At 35.7% G+C, this 23,557-nt stretch overlaps 1 protein-coding gene and 1 non-coding gene across 11 annotated transcripts in view; both read right to left on the bottom strand.

Annotated features, from left to right (window-relative positions):
- Abhd18 (abhydrolase domain containing 18) overlaps nt 1-23,557 on the bottom strand; it is a 45,079-nt gene that overhangs the window by 15,634 nt on the left and 5,888 nt on the right. For 4 of the 10 annotated variants that reach the window (XR_015443904.1, XM_087193273.1, XM_087193274.1 and 1 more), the window contains exons 2-5: nt 20,487-20,594; nt 19,316-19,400; nt 10,844-10,944; nt 1,576-1,654 (exon numbers count right to left, since the gene is read on the bottom strand). Coding sequence is in view for 9 of the 10 variants with exons in the window: in XM_087193273.1 (XP_087049399.1) it covers nt 1,576-1,654; nt 10,844-10,944; nt 19,316-19,400; nt 20,487-20,578 (357 nt within the window). In the remaining variant the exon portion in view is untranslated. The other 6 variants (XM_021236486.2, XM_087193276.1, XM_087193277.1 and 3 more) reach the window with 4 other exon arrangements.
- Nucleotides 7,873-7,979, bottom strand: LOC147823405 (U6 spliceosomal RNA). The gene has a single exon (XR_015443945.1). It is a non-coding gene; the product is annotated as a U6 spliceosomal RNA (small nuclear RNA).

Genomic DNA, 23,557 nt, shown 5'->3' with positions numbered 1-23,557 from the left:
CACATGGCTTTTGTTTTGTTGCTGGGGAGTGAACTGAGAGCCTTGTGCATGGTAAACACACATTCTGTCTCTGAGACCATATGGTTTTATATTCTATTTTTATATCATAACTACTTTTCACACATTATAAATTTTAATAACAGTTAAAACTTACTGGATGCTTATTATTTAGTCAAGTAGTATTCTAGATAATAGTATTTAATACTCTGAATAACCTACAAGATTATTCCCATTTATCAATGAGAAAACTGAGGTAGAAAAAGGTTAAGTAACAGGTCTAAAGTCACAAAGGCAGTAAGTGGTACAGCAATAAACACAACCAATTATATACAATTCTAATAATATGAACCAGTTTACTCAGTCATTTCTCTGTTGTATACAGTTATTTCTAATGGCTTACAATTATAAACAAAGCTGTATAAATATATTAGTTTCTTTTATCTTAGTAATTTATTCTTGGAATACATCCCCCAGAATCAGTTACTCTGCCAAGGAATGTTAAGATTTTAATTTTTTTTCTTTTTGAGGTGATGCTAGGCAAGTGGTGTATCACTGAGCCACACCTCCAGCTCAGATGCAAGATGTTTTAAGGCTCTTGATACACATGGTAAAAATGCATTTCTAAAGGGTTGAACTGATTTTCAGTCATTAGTAATAAGAGTGCCCAACACATAGTAGCCTCCCCAGTATTGTTTTTCATGTTTTTTAATTTCAAAAATTATTGGTAATTATTGTTTTCACTTTACATTTCTTATTACCAGTAATGTTGAATATTTCTTTAATCTGTGTATCAGTTTCATTTCTTCCATGAATAGTCTGTCATCTTGAAGTTTAAGAACCGTTCTAAGCTCAAATTATTATTTTTTTATTTTTTAAAGTGAGATTTCTTTTTATTTTTTTGGTACCGGGGATTGAACTTGGGTCCTTGTGCTTGCGCAGCAGGTGGCAAAACCACTGAGCTAAATCCCCGGCCCTCAAATTATACCATAAATGCATTTGAAACACAAATGTTTCTTCAGGACTTTTTTTTGTGCTGGGGATCAAACTCAGCACCTTGTGCTTGTGAGGCAGATGAAGAGCCACTGAGCTAAATCCCCGGCCCCCACAAATGTTTCTTTACTAGCAAGCATGTGACTTATTAAAAAACAACATAAGTATACCTCAAGAAATAAAAATACAATTTATTATTATACAATAGAAGTATAATCCTTACATTAGTTTTTTAAAAGGCATGAAATAATCTTTCACTCTTTTTCTTTCTTTCTTATTTTCTGAACTGATGACTGAACTAGTTTGGAAAAGTTGGATTTGGGATTCATTTTGATAACTAAATATATAAAAAGTAAATAAGAAAAATATTTCTTAGGTATTACAAAAGGATATAATAAGGGTTTTCTAACAACAGTGAAGCCATTCGGGCTTCTTTAATCATAGGACGGGCCATTAGTGTTCGTCGCCTCCAGTAATGCTAAGAAGAGAAAAGATGACATACTGAACAAGTATAGTAACCACATCTGTAAAGGAGAATATGTTAAAAAGCTATCTAGGGATTAAAGTGTTATAATAAAGTCTTACATGATCTCCTGTTCCAGCAAGATGAATGCACACAGGTCTATATTTGCTATTCCATTCTTTAGGCACAATAAATTGGAACCTGTTTAAAAGAAAAAGTCTCTTGAAAAAGCTTTCAATGCAACCTTTCAATTCTTTTTCATAATATTTATATCTTCTTTAATTTCTCATCAATGTTTATAATTTTCAGTGTATACATCTTTCATGTCCTTTGTTAAAATTATTTCTTTTTGTTGTTGTTGTTTTTATTGGTACTGGGGATCGAACTTGGGTCCTTGTGCTTGCGCAGCAGGTGGTGAAACCACTGAGCTAAAGCTCCAGCCCTATTTCTTTTTTTTTATTAAGTTTATTTGTACATTTTAGGTACACAATATGATATTCATCATTGGGAATTTGTACCTTTACATGATGTATCTTGGTTATTTTTTTCCCCATTCCCCTGCCTTTCAACCACTCCATTCCTCCCTATTTACAAAGACTTTTGTTTCCATTTTTTCCTTTTCTCATATTTATTCCTTTCCCTTTTTTCCCTAAAATTTTTATAATTATCTGGAAGAAAACAGCAATTAGACTTTTCAGATTCAATTTATAAATGTTTTGGGTTTTTTTGGAGACAGGGTCTCACTATGTAGTACAGGATGGCCTCAAACTCACAGCAATCCTTCTACCTCAACCTCCCAAGTGCTGGGATTATAGGCATGCACCACCACGTCATCCAGCTCAAGTTATAATTGATTAAACTACTGGGTGTCCAAAAGCTACAAAAATACCGTCTTATACACTTTTTCCCCCTCCCCTCCCCTCCTCCCTCCCTTCATTTTTTTATGGTGCTGGGGACTGAACCCAGGATTGCATGCTAGGCAATCACTCTACCACTGAATTGTACCTGCAGTTCACCAAATTTTTTTCTATTGTGGAGACATCAACATAGCCTTAAAATAATGATTAAATCTTTAAATATAGTTCTACCTTTTATCATGTGTATGTCCCCCAAAAAACCAAATAAGCAAAAGAAAAATTGCTATTGTCATAATCTACTGGACTAATCCAGCTCAATGTCTGACTTAATGTGGCTGCATTCTCAGGCAACATAAAACCTCAATTCTTGAACAGAAGGGCACTATCATTACTAGTTATTTATTGTCAATAAATTATTGAATAAAATACAAAGACACTTAGGAATAGTTCAATGATTATTCTGTGCTCATGAGAATTCTTAATTTTAAATTTCATAATCAGAACTACTAATATAAACACCTTTGCTTTTGCATTCTCAGCAATGTCTCATTTTTTAAATAAAACATTAGTACATTTTAGATATATACAATGATAACATTCATCATAGGGAATCTGTACCAGTATATGATATATCTTGCTTCTTTTACCCCCATTCCTCCTCTCCCTTATGTACAAAGGCTTTGTTTCAATTTTTTTCTTTTTTTTCCTTGTCCTTTCCTTCCTTTCCCCTTATCCCTCCCTTGTTCCCCTTCTCATTTGAACATTTTCTTCCCATTTCCCAATGTCTATTGTACATTTTAGTCCTTATTTCCACTTTCGGTTTCTCACACTAGAGAAACAATGCAGTATCTAAACATGTGTTAGATTTATTTCACTTAAGAGTATGGTCTCAGGGTGTATCCATTTAGCTATAAATGTCTCAAGCTCATCTTTCTTTATTGTCCCGTTTTCTGATATCTGAAAGATTTTTAGGGAAAGGAAAATATTTGAGAATTTTTGTAGAATACTGGACATTTCATGTGTTTGTACTCTCCTTTGTCCCATGCTAATGCACACAGTGACTTCATTATGGAAGAACAGCTTGAAGTTAACAGGAATCTTTTTTTCCTCATACAAGAGATTGAATCTGGGGCTTTGGACATGCTTGGTAAGTGCTCTACCACCAAACTGTATCTACAGACCTTAAAAACATTTTATTATTGTTCTTGTGATAAGGTCATGCTAAGTTGCCCAGGCTGGCCTCGAACTTGTGATCCTCCTGCTTTGGCCTCCCTAGTACCTGGAATTACATATGTGCATCATTCTGTCCTCCAATAGAAATCTTTTATTGCAGTCCTTACTGACCACCCATCTTGTGGAGGCTATCAGTCTGTCAGCTCAAATTGTATTGTCTTCTCAGTAGTCTTTCCCAGTGTCCCATGGTTAGTGGGTATACCTCTAGCACAGTGTTTGGGCCAGGTGTAAACCAAATTTAGAGAATGACATTTGTTCTTTTGGTAATGTGAAATTAGGACAGTGGGACCTATGTTTTGTCAGCTATATGAGAAATGAGAAAAGTATCCTACCCATGAAATAGATATGGGACATAAAACAAAAACATGACAATATGGAACAGGGGAGAAAGTGATTTATCTCCTTGGATCATAGTATGCATGTATGCACACAGTTGTACATATATGTATTGCTGGAGATGATTTGCTTGCCAGGCAAATATTCTAGCATTGAGCTACACACCCAGACCTTCTCTTTGGATCTGGGTGGCTTCCAATTTCCAGTTTCCAAAATCTCTTGAGGTAGAAAAGGTATACAGATTGTGGAAGTTCACTTGCCCCTTTTCCTCTACTAGTGTGGTGACAAAAGCAAGAGCACTTAAAGAAATAAAAGCTAGATGACCTCTAAATGCTTTTCGTCAATCCTAAGTATCTCTGATTCTAAGCAGTAAGAAACTGGCTGATGATTGCCCAAATGGAGAGCAAACATCAAAGAGACATTAACTGTGCCAAACTTTAAACATGTTTTGGAGGTAATATAATTTTGTAATAAGGAGCTGTACATATACTTAATGAATAAGCCTTACATTCTAAGGTGAGTTTAAAGGCTTCCAATTCAACAGCTAGATTTGTAACCAAGGACAGACAAAGACGGCTACAGCAGAGGCAGAAACTATTTTTTTGTCTCTTTCTAATCACCTTTATTGAGGTATAATTTACATACAATAATTTGCAACCATTTGTATAGTATGATGAAGTCTGAAAGATATATATACTGGCAAAACCACAGTTGGCATAGAGAACATTTCTGTCCTTTCTAAAACTTTCCTCTTATTCATTTGCAGCCAATTTCTCCTTCCACTTTGGTCCCAAGGTAACCATGGATATGTTTTCTGTCACTAAAGATAAGTCTGTATCTTCTAGAATTCCATATATATGGAAGTATACGAATTCCATATAATGGAAATACTGTTTTTATAACACCGAAACACCTGTACTCCCAGCACTTGCGAGGCTGAGGCAAAAGAATTGAGAATTGGAGGCTGACTGGGGCTAAACAGTGAGTTTGAGATAGACTTGGACCATATTGCAAGATCCTGTAAATGAAACAGTAATAAAAAGGCTGCAGATATAGCTCAATGTAAAGGCCCACAGTTCAATCCCTAGCACCACACACAAACACACAAAACAGAACACAACAAACCCCCACAAACTTGAAGTATAATACAAATTCTAATTTAAAACCTTAGAGAAAAAGAGAAAACCTCCAAATCTATCAAAAAGAAAAAGAAAAAGACAATAAGCTGGATAATTAAAACGTTCTTAGAGAAATATGATAGAAAGCTTTCTATTGGCTCCTTTTTGGTATTTATCCTGTTCTTTGTTTCTTTTAAAATTCTTTGCTGGCCCAGGGGTTTAGTTCAGTGGTGCCACTGCCTGCCTCACAAGCACAAGGTCCTGAGTTTGATCCCTGGGAACCAAATAAAATAAAGTAAAATAAAATTCTTTCCTACCCTCTTTTGGATTAATTAGGTATTTATAAATTCTACTTTATCTCCTCTTACTATCTATTTTCTGTTTGTTTTCTGGTAGTTGCTCTCTGGTTTACAATGTGCATTTTAACTTAACAGAGTCTGTATTATTCAATTAATTTATAAAATGACCAAATACCAAATGCAAGGACTAGAAGAAAAAGGTCAATGTAAGGTACACCACAAAAATTCAAAGAGAAATTATGAAGTCAAAAGATATAGAGAATTAATCTAGTAGGCTCAACATCTGCCTAACAGAAATCTCACAAGAAGAGACATGCTGGGCATAGTGGTAAATGCCTATTCTCTTCATTGAGAGAGGCAGAGGCAAAAGGATCACAAGTTCAAGGTCAGGTAAGGTAACTTAGCAAGATCAAAAAATAAAAAAGGTTAGGGATGTGCTCAGTGGTATATCATCCCTGGGTTCATTCCCTAGTAATGAAGAAAAACAAAAGAGAAAGATACAAGGGGGTAAAGAAATAACTGTAAAATACATGAACATTATTGGATATAGAAAAGATCATAAAAGTTTCTAGAGAGAAATTGGTTACCTATAAAGGTATAAGGCTATTTCTTCAATAACATTGGATAATGAGGAAAATGTACGAAGACCTTCTGAACTGCAAAGGAAGTTATTTTAAATTGATAATTCTGTATCTAGCAAGGAATTAATTATGAGAATTTTTTATAGTGTGGGAAAATTTGTATGCAGTTTAGTTATTTTTACCCTTTAGAATAAGTAGAAAACTACTGGATGTCACATTAGGATGAGAATGATTTAAAAATAAATTTATGTTTAATATTATATATTATATAAATATATTGATTTTTATTTATTGCTGCTAACAATCAAAATAAATTTTAAAAATTTCCTTATTTTACTGATAGTTCTGACATTTAATTTATGAAATTATAAAATTTTATATTTAATTTTAAAATTTAATGTATGTTGTTTAAAATAATATCTATTAAATTATAAATACTGCTTTTTCCACTCTGTGTAATAAGCTATATTCTTTGCAAAAAGAGAGCTAGGTATGATAGCATATCCCTGTAATCCTACGATTTGGGAGACTGAGGTAGGAAGATTTATCAGAGTATTTACCACAAAACAGGATTTCTGCATGTAATGTGAAATGAAATGTTATGTATCTTATGGATATCTCTCTTTTTTTTGGTACTGGGGACTGAACTCAGGACCTTGCACTTGCGAGGCGGGCGGTGGTACCACTGAGCTAAATCCCTGGTTCTTACGGATATCGCAAAGTGGAAATGTACACGTCAAAATTCCAAATGAACCACAATAATTTTAAACAGCCTTAATTTGAGCAAATTTTATCAAAAATTGAATTCCAATAAAAGGGCAAATTTAATGTTTGTTTTCTGGTAAAATGGCTGTATTCCTCCAGAGATAGTTTATGTGTACTTTATAAGAATTTTATTTTTCACTTAAGAGTATGGCCTCAATATGCATCCATTTAGCTATAAATGTCTCTAGTTTCTCATTCTTTATGGCTGAGTAGTACTCCCTTTTATATAAAAAAAATCATCAAATAGTTTCTCTAGTGTAAGAAACTGAAAGTGTAAATAAGGATGAAAATGATTAAAATGAATAACTGATAATTTGAAATAGGAAAAGGTCCAAAGGTTTGGGGGTGGCGGGAGAGGAAGGGGAAAGGGAAGAAGGGAAAGGAAAAACTATGAGAAAGAAAAAAAAATGGAATAAAAGTCTATGTAAATAGGGAAGGGTGGACGGGGTGAAGGGCACATAGGTAATGGGGGAAAAATAAGAGCTAAGATACATCATGTACAGGTACAAACGCCCAATGACAAATGTAAACGTATTGTATACCTAAAATGTACCAATAAATATACAAATTTTAAAAGAAAAGAAAAGAATTTCATTTTTCAGGGCTGGGAATTTAGCTCAGTGGTGCCACCACCTGCCTCACAAGTGTAAGGTTCTGAGTGTCAAAAATAATTTTTACATAATTGAGTTTAGGTTTTTCAAAAAGGTAGATATAATGCACTCATTTTAAATTATGCATACTTTTAAATAAAATGCTTTTGGCTTTTATAAAAACTTACTCCATTTATAAAATGTGTGTGTGCTACATAATAAAACCAGAAATACTTTTTTTTTTTTCCCCCCCTGGAATCCGGGGTGGAACTCAGGACCTTGCACTTGCCAGGCAGGTGCGGCACCACTGAGCTAAATCCCTGGCCCTCAAGCAATTCTTATTTTTAGCATTAAAGTTGTTCTTAAGCATGTTGATTTTATTCTACATTCAAAATTGTACCAAATATATTATTTAAATAACAAAGTGTAGCTGGACTGGGGATGTAGCTCAGAAGGAGAGCACTTGCATAAGATACACAACACTTTGGGTTTGATTTCCAGCACTGTAAAAATAAATATATGAACTAGCAAAATATAGATCATTCATATATTATGCTTTCAGGTTTATTATGGAGCTTTTTGGTTTTATTTGTTTATAATTTTTTTTGTTTTTGAGACAGGGTCTGGCTATGTAGTTTAGGCGGGCCTTGAACTCTTCCCGAATTTGCATGTCATCCTTGCACAAGGGCCATGCTAATCTTCTCTGTATCGTTCCAATTTTAGTACATGTGCTGCCAAAGCGAGCACATTTTGGGGCGGGGGGTACCGGGGATTGAACTTGGGTCCTTGCGCCTGTGTAGCAGGCGTTGAAATCACTGAGCTAAAATACCCGGCCCCTTGAGCACATTTAAAAAAAAAAATTTTTTTTTTGGTACCTGGGATTAAACTCGGGATCTTGCACTTGCAAGGTAGGCGGCAACACCACTGAGCCAAATCCCGGCCCGCCTTGAACTCATGGTGATCCTCCTGCCTCAGCCTCCTGAGTACTGGGATTACAGGCATGTACTGAGATTAACTGACCAAAAATCTTAAGGTCAATATGTAGTATAGTCAGAGTTCAATTGCAGATTTGTTTAATTCCAAAGTTCTGGTTTTTTCCACTATATAATACTGCTTGCATTTTACTTTGAAGTTATTAAAAGAAAAACATTTCAAATACTACTTGAGAGATAATGAAATAATAACTGAATATAATACTTAAAACTGATTTTCCATTAATTCACTATATAGATTCATTTATTAGGTTATGAATTTCTTGGAATAAACTGGAATTTATTTAGGATTCCAATGTAACCCACATAAAGCTCAGGTAGGTTTCCATTTCCATTACAGAATAAAAGCTTTCTGAATGAAGGATTTTCACCTATACACATATATGCACCATTGCTATTGCAAACAAAAACTTTACAGGAGAAACCACTTACCAGAAGCAGCAAATGGTTTATTATCAACAATGCAGAGGAAAATAATAAAGTACCTTGTTCCTTTTAAGTAAACAGAATTAGGTAAAGTATAAAATAGAAGGAAAGACTTAGCTTCAACCATGATTTAGAATTTAAAACAATTTTAAAAATCCATTAACAAGACTGGAGTAAAACTGACCTCTGTACTCTGTGACTAAAGTTTCAACAAGGCACATTACATGGTATCTTGTTTCACAAACTCAATTCTCTCCACGATTCTGGTAGCAAACCAAACTGGAAGAAAACCAAATCAAATTCTCAAATAAGGTCAACACTGAACCTAACCACTGAATTTGATTTGGTTCTTGTCCAGTTAGGTTTGCAACCAAATTGTGGAAAGAATCAAGTTTGAGAATCTAAGTACTGCACTAATCATATAAAGAAGATCCAAAAAAGCTAAGTTTCAACCATGGTATGATTACTGAGTTAAAAACCTTGGGTATCAAAAGGAAAAAAGAAGAGAACAGAAGGAAAAAATGGAAACAACTTTTGTAAATAAGGAAGGGAAGAGAAGTTGACGGGAAGGGAGGGGAATGAGAAAAAAAGAGTCAAGATATATCATGTGCATCTAAAATGTACCAATAAAAATAATTTTAAAAATTTTAAAATTCAGGTAGAAAAAAAAAACTTAAGGCAAAAAGCTAAGGAGAATTGTTTGTGACAAAATTATTTTATTAAAAAAACCTTGCATATTCTTGGAATGTTCATTTACATTCACAAACTGATATGCTAATTGCAAACTATCCTGAGCTTTACTTAGTCTATCTAGTCTAAGTTACTGTACTCTTTAATTTATTCAATTAAAAATATTTTTCTTCCTATCATAGGAAATTTATGAACACTACAAATTTAAGACTGCAATTTCAAAAGCCAAAATCCACTTGGAGATAATCAGGGTTGGCACATTAATATATATATATTCTAGAAATTTTTGTGTGATAGTGGCATGTGCTTGTATTTATAAAAGTGGAATTAAACAATCATTTTTATTACCTTCTTATATTTTCATTGTTGTGGCTTTATCAAGATGTTCCCCCAAAGCTGCATGAGCTCATAGGTGGTACTTTTTGGAGGTGGCTGGATCTAGGGTATGTGATACTAGGATTAAGGGTGTGTGGTACTAAATTAGTTCACTGATTGGTTTAGCATAGTTCTGGGTGTGCATAATGGAAAGGCCCAATCTGAGCAGGGGTGGTACAAAGGCTTGTACCCTGGATGAGATAAAAGAGAAAGGGAGGCTTGCTTCACTGGCTGCTGCTTTTGCTGCTTCTTCACTGCTGCTGCTACACTGCCTTCTGCTCGCCATGCCATGGATGCTTTCTCTTTTGCAATGTCCCTCCACCTTCAAGCCCGCCAATTATGGACCGAAACCTCTACCAATTGTAAGCTGTAATAAATCTTTCCTCTTTTAACTTATGGGTGTCAGGTATTTTGTCTCAGCAATAGGAAAGTAACTAAGGCATTCATATGGTGTGACCATATTGCCATGTCAGTAACTGTGTCCATTATATGAATAATTAATCTCCTGTTGCTGAACATTTAGGGCACTACTATTTTTTTGCAACTATAAACAATGCTTCGAGGGCCGGGGATTTAGTTCAGTGGTTCCGCTGCCTGCCTCGCAAGCGCAAGGACCTGAGTTCAATCCCCGGTACCAAAAAAAAAAAAAACACAAGGCTTCGATAAGCATACTTGTATACATAATACTCTGTACTCTTTTTTTTTTTTTTTTTTTTTGAGATAAGGTCTCACTAAGTAGTTGAGGCTGGCCTTGAACTCACTGAGGAGCCCAGGCTGGCCTCAAACTCACAAGGATCCTTTTACCTTGGCCTCCTAAGTGCTGGGATTATAGCCTTGCGCCACCACACCCAGCCCATTACTGTGTGTTCTTACAAGAATTAAAATAGCTTCTAGATTCAGTCTTTCCAGTAATTTAGATTTGCCTCATTACTAAATGATTTGAAGTAACACAGTGTTAAAATAATATGGTGTTGATATGACTCTTTTCAGTTACCAGGGATTGAACTCAGGACTTAGTACTTGCGAGGCAGGTGCAGTGCCACTGAGCTAAATCCCCAGCCCTTGGTGTTGATAAGACTTTAATGAACACAATTAGCTTATTCATTTATCTTTCTCAAAAATTCTTACCTTGCAATAACAGATTCAATTGGCATGATATCAGGTACATAATGGGCCATTGGGGAGACAAAGTGTCCATCTAGGATCTTACAGTCTGACTGCTCTTCAATCTAAAAGAAAGGAAAAATGAAGATGTATGCAAGTAGACTATATCTTGGTCTACCATGGATGTTTTTATAATAAAAAGGTTCTACTGAATTAACTTTCTCCAGGGCTTACTATATTTCCTTTTAGCTCTACTCTGCTTTTCAAAAGACATTGTTACTACACATTTATTTTCTTTCTATATCTTTTACTATAGCCTAGTTGGGAAAATAATAAATCTCATTCATACACTGACAACAATAACTCAAAATAAAATACTAGTTAAAAGAATTCAACAATATAATCATAAGAAGAATTTAGAAATTATAATAATTTACCACAATCAAATAAGAGTTGATATTGAATATATTATAGTGGTTCAGTACTGGCAACCTATTGAGGTAATGAGTCATATGTCAACATGTTAAATAAGGAAAAATGGAAATTAGCTAACATTCAGTACCTAAACTTATTTTCCCCTCAAATATAGTAGAAATTTTTAAAAAATCAAGCCAACAGTAAAAACTGAAGTACAAGTAGCAGAAAAGTACCACATATTTTCATTAAAGTCAGAAACAAACATCCATTAGTTTCTGGTTTTGTGTCTATAAAATTAACTTTAGCAACTTTTTTCGGTTGTGTTTAGGATTGAACATAGGGCTTCACACATGTTAGGCCAACACTTTACCACTAAACTACATCTAGCATTTTTTTTTTTTTGGTACCAGGGATCGAACTCAGGTCCTTGTGCTTGCGCAGCAGGCAATGAAACCACTGAGCTAAATCCCCGGCTCCATCTAGCATTTTTAAAAACACAAATTATAGCTAGTTGTGCCAATGTCTTTTATTTTAAAATGCATATGCAAATGACTTAGAATACTACATCATTTATTGAATTTCCATAAATTTTTGCAATTTATTTGAAACACTTTATTAGATTTTAATAGCCTATATTTCTGCACCAATATTATGGTATAGTGATAACTATGGCTTTGTAATACTCATTGATATATTAGTGAACTAGTCTCTCCTTAATCTTCCTTTTAAGAGTGCTCCTGATCTAACTGTATTCTATTTTTCCAAAATAATTTTAAGATACTTACATGGATCGAAATTCTAAATTAAATACTTTAATTGGAATTGTACTGCATTTTTTTTTTTGGTACCGGGGATCAAACTTGGGTCCTTGCGCTTGTGCAGCAGGCAGCGAAACCGCTGAGCTAAATCCCTGGCCCTGTACTGCATTTTAAAAAATGCTTAAGGAGACCTAACATTGGTATTAAATTTTTTATCTAAGAAGTCTTTCCATTTTAGTCATTTTTATGCTTTAGGTTTTTTTTTTTTTGAGACAAGGTCTCACAATGCAGTTCAGGTTGGCCTTGAACTTGAGGAAATCCTCCTGTTTCAGCTTCCCAAGTCCTGGGGTTACAGGTGTGTGTCACCATGCCTATTGCCTTAGTATAGTTTTAAAGTTTTCTTTGTATATATTTCAGAATAAACTATTAGATAAAAGAGCAACACAAATTAATTACTAATTAATGAGACTGAACAAACTAATATGAAAGGGAATATAATTCAACAAAAGTGTTACTAGAGCTGGTATAAGAAAAAACTTAAGAGTCACATGATATACAATAATATACATTGAACAACTAAGATACAACTCAACATTAAAAAGGTAAGTAACCCCTTTCAAGAGTGAAGGATTTGAAAAACTGCTTCACTAAGGAAGACTTACAAATAACCAGTATTCGCATGAAAAGATGTTCAACATCAGTTATTATAAAAATTCAAGTCAAAACCACAATGAAATACATTTGTGAATTACTCCCAAATACTGGTAAGAATGTGGCAAAACTGGCGGCAAAAGTGGTACGGTTGATGGGAATGTAAAATGGGTTAGTCACTTTTTTTTTGCGGTACCAGGGATCAAACTCAGGACCTGGCACTTGCAAAGCAGGTGTGGTGCCAGTGAGCTAAATCCCTGGCCATTTTTTTTTTTTGAGACAAATTCTCACTGTATAGTTTATTTTTAATTTATTTTTAAATTTCTTTTGGTACAGGGGATTGAACTCAGGACCTTGTGCTTGTGAGGCAGGCAGCGGAACCACTGAGCTAAATCCCTGGCCCCTCACTGTATAGTTTAGACGGGCCTTGAACTCACTATGTACCCCAGGCTGGCCCTGAACTCACAGCAATCCTCCTGCCTCAGCCTCCTGAGTGCTGGGCTCACAGGTGTGCACCACCATGAATGTCTTGGGTGCAGAAACTAGGGAAAACAGTTTTCTATATTTTCTTAAAGAGTAAATATAAACCAGGTGGCCACTGCCTATAACTGACAAATGCTGGGAAGCTTAGGCAAGACAGCAAGTTTGAGACCTACCTGGGCACATGGCAGCTCAGTGAGACCATGTGTTTTGTTTTTGTTTTTGTTTTGATCGAACTCAGGTCCTTGTGCTTGCAAGGCAGGCAGCAGAACCACTGAGCTAAATTCCTGGCCTAAGACCATGTCTTAAAATAAAAAATTGAAAAAAGCCAGAGGATATTACTCAATGTGATAGTCCTGAGTTCAATTCTAAGTACTTGGGGAAAAACAGTTAAATATACTATATCAACATTTTAAAAATCAATAATTTTTCTATATACCAATCATAAAATAGCTCAAATCAGGAAAACAATTCCATTTACAATAGAAATAAAATGTACCTAGGGATCAACCTAATCAAGGTGGTAAAGGACCTCTACAATGAAAATTACAGAACACTGAAGAAACTGAAGACAATAGAAAATGGAAGGACTTCCCATGTTCATGAATCAGCACAATCAATATTGTTAAAATGGCCCTATTACCAAAAGGGCAATTCCCATCAAAATTCCAATGACATTCTTCACAAAACTAGAAAAAAAAAAATCTTAAAATTCATATGGAAACACAACCCAGAATAGCCAAAGCACTCCTAAGCAAAAAGAGCAAGGCAGAGGCATAACAGACAATATTTGATTTCAAATTATACTACAAAGCCACAGTAACAAAAATAGTATGGTACTGGGGCCGGGGATTTAACTCAGTAGTTCTGGCGCCTGCCTCTGCAAGCACAAGACCAAAGTTCGATCCCTGGTACCAAAAAAAAAAAAATAGTATGGTACTGGTACAAAAGTAGATATAGACCAATGGAACAAAATAGAAGGCACAAAAATCCACACAACTACACCCATCTGATTTTTTTTTTTCCTCTACTGGGGATCAAACTCAGGACCTTGTGCTTGCCAGCCAGGCGCGCAGTGCCACTGAGCTAAGTCCCCAGGCCCCACAGGCATCTTATTTTTGACAAGACACCAAGAACAGCTTTTTTTTTTTTTTTTTTTTTTTTGGTACCGGGGATTGAACTTGGGACCTTGCACTTGCGCGGCAGGCAGTGGAACCACTGAGCTAAATCCCCAGCCCAAGACACCAAAAACATACTCTGGAGAAAAGAGACTTTAAATGGTGCTGGGAAAAGTGGATATTCACTTGTAGAAGATTGAAACTAGATCCTTCAATTCAGAAATGGATCAAAGACGTAGGTGTAAGACCTGAACCTTTGAAAATGCTAGAAGAAAACAATGGAAACACTTGAAGCCATAGGCACAGGCAAAGACTTCCTGAATAGGGCTTTAATAGCACAGGAAATAATACCATGAATCAACAAATGGGACTACATCAACTTAAAAATTTTGCACAGCAAGGGAACAATTAAAGAAGAGGTAGCCTCCAGAATAGGAGAAAATCTTTGTCACTACTCTTCCAACAGATGATTAATATCTAGAATATATACATAAAAAACTTAACACCAGACAATCAAATAGCCCAATCAATAAATGAGCAAGTGAACAGAATAGATACTTCTCAAAAGATGTACAAATGGCAAACATAAAAAACTTAACACCAGAAAATCAAATAGCCCAATCAATAAATGAGCAATTGAACAGGATACTTCTCAAAAGATGTACAAATGGCAAACAAGCATATGAAAAAATGTTCAACGTTTTTAACCATTAGGGAAATGCAAGCCAAAATTACACTGAGATTTCATCTCATCACAATCAGAATGGCTATTATCAAGAATAGAAAAAACAATAAATGCTGGTGAAGAGGTGTAGAAAAAGGAACCCTTCTACACTTCTGGTAGGATTGTAAATTAGTACAGCCACTGTAGAAATCAGTATGGAAGTTTCTCAGAAAACCAAAAACAGAACTACTATATGACCTGATATACCATTCCTTCATATATACCAGAAAAAATTAAAGCCAACATACTGTAGAGACACCTCCATATCCATTTTTATTTTTGTCACAATTCACAATAACCAAGATATGGAACCAGCCTACACATTAATAGATGAATAGATTGAAAAAAAAAGTGGTACACATACACAGCGGAGTATTATTCAGCTCTAAGGAATAAAATTATGTCATTTGCAAGAAAATGGATAGGTTTGGAGAGTATCATGTTAAGCAAAAAAAGCCAGACACAGAAAGACAAGTATTCCCTAGTATGTGGAATCTAAAAAAAAGATGTCATGAAAATAGAAGGGAAACTTAACAAATAGAAGGAACAGACCAAGAGGGAAAGAAAAGGGGTATAAGGGAGAGTAATAGAGGAGATGCATATGATCAAAATATATGCAGGCATGGAACACCATATTGAAATTCAGTATTTTTTAAGTTAATAGGCACTAAAAATAAAATGCAGAGTTGTCGTATGAACTAATAAACTCTCAGGTATACATAAAACTGAATGAATGTTCACACAAAAACTTGTACACAATGTTCACAACAGTACTATTCATAACAGCCAAGTAGAAAGGACTCAAATGTCTTGTTTAAAAAACAAAATATGGCATATCATACAATGGAATATCATTTATTAATATAAAAGAACAAAATACTGAACCTAAAAATAGCATGCTGGCTGGGTGTGGTGCCATGGACCTGTAACCTCAAGTACACTCGGGGCTGAGGCAGGAGTATCGCTGAGGCAGGAGTATCGCAAACTTGAGACCAGTCTGAGCAGCTTGGTGAAAACTTACCTAAAAATAAAACTTAAAAAGGGTTGGGCTGGGGATTTAGCTCAGTGGTTCTGCTTCCTTCCGCACAAGCGCAAAGGTCTAGGGTTTGATCCCGGGTACAAAAAAAAAAAAACCCTCAAAAAAGGTTGTAGATGTAGCCCTGGTATAGTCACTTGCCTAATATGTCTGAGGCCCTGGGTTCAATTCTCAGTACCACAAAAATATTTAAAATATTTTTAAAGTCATACTAAGTTAAAGAAGTCAGACACAAAAAAGGCCATATATTGCATGATTCCATTTATAAGAAATTATCTTAAATAGGAGAGTCCATAGGAACAGAAAGTAGATTAGTGATTGTCGGCAAGTAGGGAATGTCAGCAATAGGAAATAACAGACAATGGGTATAATGTTTCTTTCTGAGGCAATGAAAATGCTCTGCAATTAGTGAAAAGAGTGATGGTTATACATCTTGGAAACCATACTTTGAAAAGGTGAATTCTCCAGAACTATGGGAACCTGAGGCAGGAGGATCACAAGTTTGAGCCCAGCCTAAGCAACTTAGCAAACTAAAAAATAAAAACAGATGGGGATGTAGCTCTGTGTGAAGGTCCTGGGTTTAATCCTCAGTACCGTGGAAAAAAAAAAAAAGATAAAAGATAAATTTTATGGTATGTGAATTATATCAAAGCTTTGAAAAATCAAGAGACGATCTGTAAGAATGCATCCCAAAATCTTTTTCCTGAGCTCAGCCAGACGTGGTGGCACATGCCTGTAATCCCAGCACTTGGGAGGTTGAGGCAGGAGGATCATTTCCAGTTCAAGGCCAGCCTGGGCTACATAGTGAGTTCAAGGTCACTGTGAACTACATAGTAAAGAGAGAGAAAGACAGAGAGAGAGAGAGAGAGAGAGAGGGAGGGAGGGAGGGGAGGGAGAGGGAGAGGGAGAGAGCATGCGCCCAGGGCCTCTATCATTGAGCATCATCACTATCAGCCCTTTAATTTTGAGATAGGGTCTTGATGAATAGCCTGGCCAACCTTAAACTCACAATCCTCCTGCCTCAGCCTCCCAAGTAGTCAAGTCTATAGGCATGTGCCACCATGACTGGAGCCTAGATCTTAAAAGTAATTCCTCCTTGAGACAGAAGTGGAAATAGGTGGCAGAAAGTGGCAGACATTAAAGGAGACTTTTTCTTCTTTTACTGTACTGAATATTGCATCCAGGGCTTTGCTCATGCTAGACAAGTGCCCTTCCACTGAGCTACAGCCCTAATCCTTTTTTAAAAATCTTGAGCCATGGTCTCATTCAATTGGCAAGGCTGAGCAAGAACATGTAATCCTCCTGCCACAGCCTTTGGAGTGGCTAGGATTACAGGCATGAACCACCACTTCTAGCATAAAGGAGACTGATTTTTTTTTTAAATCTTAAAGAAGTTTTAATTACCCTGTACAATTAATTTAAAGGGGTATATACAGGAAATATTACCAGGAGACATAAAACTAAGAGGTGCTCATTGAGTGTGGCCTACCAAATGTCTTCATATTGAAGTCGGAGGCATTTTGCCTTAATAGGGGGAAGTCCTGCCAGGGGACACAGAGCTCCACGTTGGGCCTTTCCAGTGTCTTCTGTCTAGACCATATCACTGTGGAACTCCAACTGCATTACCTCTAATGGCTCTCCAACACCAGGACCTAATGTTTTTGAGCAATATAACTTCTATACGTGCCACCAGCACCAGACGATGGCATGGATGACAAATTTACAATGATGAATAGGAATGCAGTGTTCTCAAACCCCCTGCAACTCAGAAGAATGCAGAAGGAGACTGATTTTTTATTTAGTAAGCTTTATTATTATTATTATTATTTTTGGTACCAGGGATTGAACTCGGGACCTTGAGCTTGCAAGGCAGACACTGGAACCACTGAGCTAAATCCCTGGCCCTGAACCTATAGTTTTTAATGGAAAAAAAAAGAAAATAGAAATATTTTTAAAATACAAATAGTAAAATTGGAGTCAATAGAAAAATCTTCTAAATCCAGGACATACATACTATGCTGTAGAGGTTTTCAGTCATGAAATCTGTTTTTAGCAGTGGAAATCTTTTGAAAAAGGAAGTCTTCTAAAGATATCCAATACCTAAAAGACACACGGAGAGTGTGACTTTGGTTGAATGGCAGTGAGGGCTGTAAGAAGTCCTCCCACTATATCCCTTCTCCTATAATATCTCAAAGTATTCAATTACATTAACCTAGAAATATCTGGCAGAAACACCACTGGTTGCTTAAAAAGCAAAACCATTTCAAAAACATTCTCATATTCTCTAATTTTATAGAACTTCTACCATTCTCAAAGCAATTAACTCCATCCCATAACATTTTCCCTTGTGTTTTTTAATAGTTTTTTTTGAAATATCATTTTATGAGCCAATTCTCCAACCAGATTACTCCCCTTTAATACCTACATTCTATAATGTTGAATAATTTATTTAAACCTTCTTGAGCTTACAGATACAAAAATGAGACTCAGAAAGATCCAGGCTAAGTACTTCTTTGTATTTAGGCAAATAATATTCTCCCAAATACTGTATATATGAATATATTTATTAATAATATCTGGTTAAGCATTCTTTAAATATTACATGAAAATCCACCACACTCATTTTTTAGTGTTTGTTGTTATACTCCAACATTCAGTCTATTCTTGGAACATACTTATGTTAAACCAGAAGTTCTCTGTTGGGAACAATGCTACATAATTCTAGGGAAAAATCATTTGATTAGGCCTAGTTCTTCCACCTATAGGCCAGCTATGGCATTCCGAGACATAATTCCATTTTGGCCTCAGGTCACAACTGAGACCTTAGTGATCCCATGATGCTGTAATGCTCCAGAACAAGACCACACCTGCAGGAGACACCCTGGGAGGAACCAAATCTTCATCTGCGTAGTTCCTGGAAGGAATCAAATCTGTAGTTCCTGGAAGGAATCAAATCTTCGTCAGCTTAGTTCCTCATTGTTCTTAGACTTCCACCGCTCCCCAGTCTTTTGTTACACCTTGTTTATCCCAAGGTGAAGTACTGAACTCTACATATTCATTTGTGACATTTGTTTCTTCTGATGAACTGAATAAAAGGTGCTGCAAGCTAGGGGTTTTTGTCTTTGCCACCCAGAGCAGCACTGATCAGACCCAAAGCTCAGCTTCTTCTCAGTCTCATTTTTCTACCTTTCCTGTAATTTGCCGTGTGCTGCCGTGGCTCGCAGGAGACTAGGACTTACTGCAGAGGTTCTGGTAACGTCCCCTTCCCCTGTTCCCTACAGTTCTCCAACTGCATTTCTTCTATTTGAATACCTTATCAATGTACACTGGATAATCGCTTGAAACCAGATTCTGGCATCTTTCTCGGTTTCCAATCATCTTCCTGAATTCAAAAAGTCTATTATGAGAAAGGAGATAGAAAGGAAAAACATTCACCTGTTATATACCTACTATATTCATTATCTAGTGAGACTAATACTGATTAAAAATTAGCAAATTCAGTTCATAAACCATATTAAAATTTAATTTTTATCAAACAAAAATTAAAGGCACTAATACAGCAAATTAATTTTCTTAAGTTCAGATTTTCCTATGAGCTATAGTGTATCCCATTTATTTGGGGCTTTTTTGTTTTTGGTTTGAGACAGGGTCTTGCTATGTGGTTCAGGCTGGCCTGGAAATCATGGCAATCTTCCTGCCTCAGCCTCCTGAGTGCTGGGATTATAGGCAATGCCAACACACCCAGCTTTATTCTAATTTTATAGTCATTACAAATTCAGGTTACTTGAGAAAAGTCAGTGCCTGGAAACTAACCAGTTTAATAATTACTGAAGTTTAAAAAAAACCTAATTTGTATTTATGTAGTTCTTTTATTTTTTTCTTTTTTAGACAGGGTCTCATGTAATTCTGACTGGCTGTAGCCCAGGCTGGACTCAAATGCAAGGGCATCCTGCCTCACTCAGCCTCCTAAATTCTGGGATTACAGAGGCGTCACTATGCCCAGCGTAATGCTTTTCTTTTTTTTTTAAAACAAAGTCTCACAGTGTAGCCTTGGCAGGCCTAAAAATTGCTATGTAGCCCTGGCTGGCCTCAAACTTGCAATCCTCCTACCTTAGTCTTCTGAGTGTTGGGATTATAGTCGCCATGCCTGATTAGTTTGTGTTTTTGAGAACTCTTTTTTTTGGTAACGGGGATAGAACTCGGGTCCTTGGCTTGTGAGGCAGGCGGTGGAACCACTGAGCTAAATCCCTGGCCCTGTGTTTTTGAGAACTCTTAAAGAGGGGAATTATTTTTTACATAGTCCAATTTTTGATGCTATGAGCTAAAACTTGAGAGATAACTAAAAAAAGATAAAAGGAAGCAATTAATTTTTAAATAATTAATAATTTAACGTTTAATTTCCCAATCAATCACTCTATTTGGGAGCAAAGGATTTTATAACTGCATTAAAACAAATTCAAAACAATTATTCAGAAAAAAATACCTTTTGAGATCTTCTGGCCGTCCCCATCCTCTAATAAAAAGTTTTGTGAGGAGAAGTCTCCGGTATAGAATATCTAACTTGCTCACACCCATTAGTAGCAAACAGCATCTAGAAGCAAAATTTCAAATGACTTTAAATTTCTCTTTTTTCTTTCTCTTCTTTTTTTCAACAACCAGGACTTCATATACATCCCTGAGGTAAATCCCTGGCCCTGACTTCATATATATTTTGTAACCATTTCACCAACTGAGCCACCCCCCCACCCCCGCCAAATCTTTCATATTTTAATCAAGACAGAAAGTCAATTTACTATTTCTTTCAATATCAGGTAAAATTAAAGACTGAGAGTAAATTGTTGAATTGAGTCCTTAGAGAATCAGATATATTTTTTGAAAAACAGGTATATGAATGAAATGTTAAATTTATATAAATCACTTATATGATGCTCTACAAATTTAAGTTATATCTATTAATAATAGCAATGTTATCACTGGTTGGTTACCTTTACTATGACATCTTTTAATACTCAAATCTGTATTTTCATGGTCTACAGGTCTACATAGTCTGTTAGTTCACTCTTTACAACAAATAATGACAGATATATTTGCTCCCTTTTCATCATCCAAGAGGGAAAGTTAAGTTTATCATAAAGTATTTATATAGTAAGAAAGCAAATTGATTTTTATAATTTTTAAATTGCAGAAATTCAAAATGTAGTATTAGCTGGATGTATTTTTTCGTAGTACAAGCATATTGATAAGAATAAATTTTTTTCTTAGAAATTTGCTTAAATGGATTCAAACTTAATACCCTATCATAAAAATGAGTACAAATGTTCATCTGCAAAGACGATTCTTAGCTCACATGCCACAGACAGACAGGCTGGCCAACAGTTTACTGACCTGAGTTAGAAAATCAAATCACAGGGGCGTGTCACAAATATTAAATGATGTCATCAATGCAAAGATACAACTATAAAGCACTTTTTTTATTTGTTTGTTTGGTTTTTTTTGGTACTTGGACTCAAACTCAGGGCCTTGCAGTTGCCAGGCAGGCAGACGCTACACCACTGAGCTACGTTCTTGGCCCAAAGCACTGTTTTTATTAAACTAATAAATCTAAAACTTTAAAGTGTCCATCAACATGCATATACACAATGGAATATTATTGTTTTAAAAAGGAGGGAAATTCTGCCACATGCTACCATATGGACATACTGATAAACCTTGGTAGTATAAAAAGCCAAACCTTGTATGATTCCATTTACCTAGATTACTCAGATTCACAGACAGAAAGTAGAACATTAGTTGCTAGAGTTGGGGTAAGGGAAAATGGGGAGGCTGTTTAACGGGCACAGAGTTTCCATTTTGGAAGATGAAAACTAGAGGTGGATGGTGGTATTGGTTGTCCAGCAATATGAATGTACTTAGTAACACTGAACTGTACACTTAAAATGATTAAGATAGTAAACTTGACATTAGAATATTTTACCATAATTTTAAAAAGAGAAACAATTTAGAATTTGGAGTTAATCTGTGAAAGCTGTCAGAATCAATAGAGAGTCACTTCTCTCAAACTCTTAATAAAACAGCTGGAAGACCATGAAGAGAAGGTCTTCATGGATATTTACCTGAAAAAGAATTATCACAAAAACTGCCTAAAGGACAGGCATGCAGGTAAGCCCATTTCTTTCATTTGTTTTTTGGAAGCAAAATATTTATTGGTACATTTTTAGATAGACATAATGATCACATTCATCATAGAGAATTGGTAGCTGTACATGATGTATCTTGCTTCTTTCTTTTTTGACCAGCCCCTCCCTGTCCCCTCTTCCCCTTCTTATTTAGTTAAGGCCATTTCTGAGGATATCTTTTCAGCAGCAGCCAGTCCTAACAGCACTATTGCAAGTAGCCTTACTAATCCACACTTGCAATCAGAGCCATTTCTATGAAGACCCTCTCCTACCAATGGCCAGTACATGTTACTGCCTGCAATAAGCCCTTGTAACCAATGAACTCTTGTTTCAAGTAACCTGCATGACTTCCTCCTTTTCATCTTTAAAAGGATCCCCTTCTCTCAATCTTCCTAGATGTGCTCATCATCCAATACAGCATGCCTATCCCTGATTGCAATCCTCTGCATGTTCCTGAATAAGCTTATTTCTTTGGAAAGGCTTTCTGTTATTTCATTTCACGTCAAAGTACTGGGGAGTGAGCCTAAGGCCTTTGCACTGAGGTACATGCCTAGACCTTTAAAAAATTTTTATTTTGAGACAGGGTCTCAATGAATTGCTAAACTGCCCAGGTGGGGCCCCCTAGCAATACTCCTTTCTCAGTCTCCCAGACTATTGGGATTACAGGTGTGTATCACCATGTCTAGCTTGTTATTTTATGTTGACAGTCTCCTTACAAAATTTTGGTAGAAAGTCAATTGATGCTTTCTTTTCCTTTCGATAATGCCCTCAATAAGTATAGTTTGTTATCCTATTTAACTTAAAACAGAACTCAAAACTAATATTATTCTCTTCAAAAAGGGACACTACATAATTTAAATATTTGAAAGCTTCACTATGATCTTCAAATAGAAAAATCTGAAGAAATCTTTTGAGCCTAGTCTGTTTCCCCTCCATCTTTTTATTTTATTTTTCCTTGAGATTAATTTCCAAGACCCTAGCCAACCTATACTTTCTGCTTTAGGCCCTCATCATTTCAATCAAGCTATCAAATGAATTTCTGTCTAGAAGCATGAATGGAGAAGAGCCCACTTAAAGGGTTTATTTATTTATAAAAGGCAGAATTTATTTTCTGTTTGTCAGCCTAGCCTTCTGGAGGCTATCCACACTTTGCTATTACCTAGCTTTATCCATAAAAGTTCACAATCTGGCAGCTCATGTCTTCAAGGCCAGAAGAGTAAGAGTAAGAGTGAGCTGTGGGAGTGACATTCCATCACCTTTGCCATATTTCTATTGGTTAAAAGGTAAATCACAGGTTCTGGCAAAACTAAAAAGGAAGGGATTACATAAATGTATAAACATTAGAGGGCCCCAATCATGAGGACTACCACAGATACCG

Source organism: Heterocephalus glaber, unplaced genomic scaffold (genome assembly GCF_053883595.1).
Source record: "Heterocephalus glaber isolate CG9 unplaced genomic scaffold, H.glaber_assembly_v1.0 deba00001586, whole genome shotgun sequence".
NCBI lineage: Eukaryota > Metazoa > Chordata > Mammalia > Rodentia > Bathyergidae > Heterocephalus > Heterocephalus glaber.
Note: the sequence above shows the minus strand (reverse complement) of the source record. Positions and strands in the feature narration are given on the sequence as shown.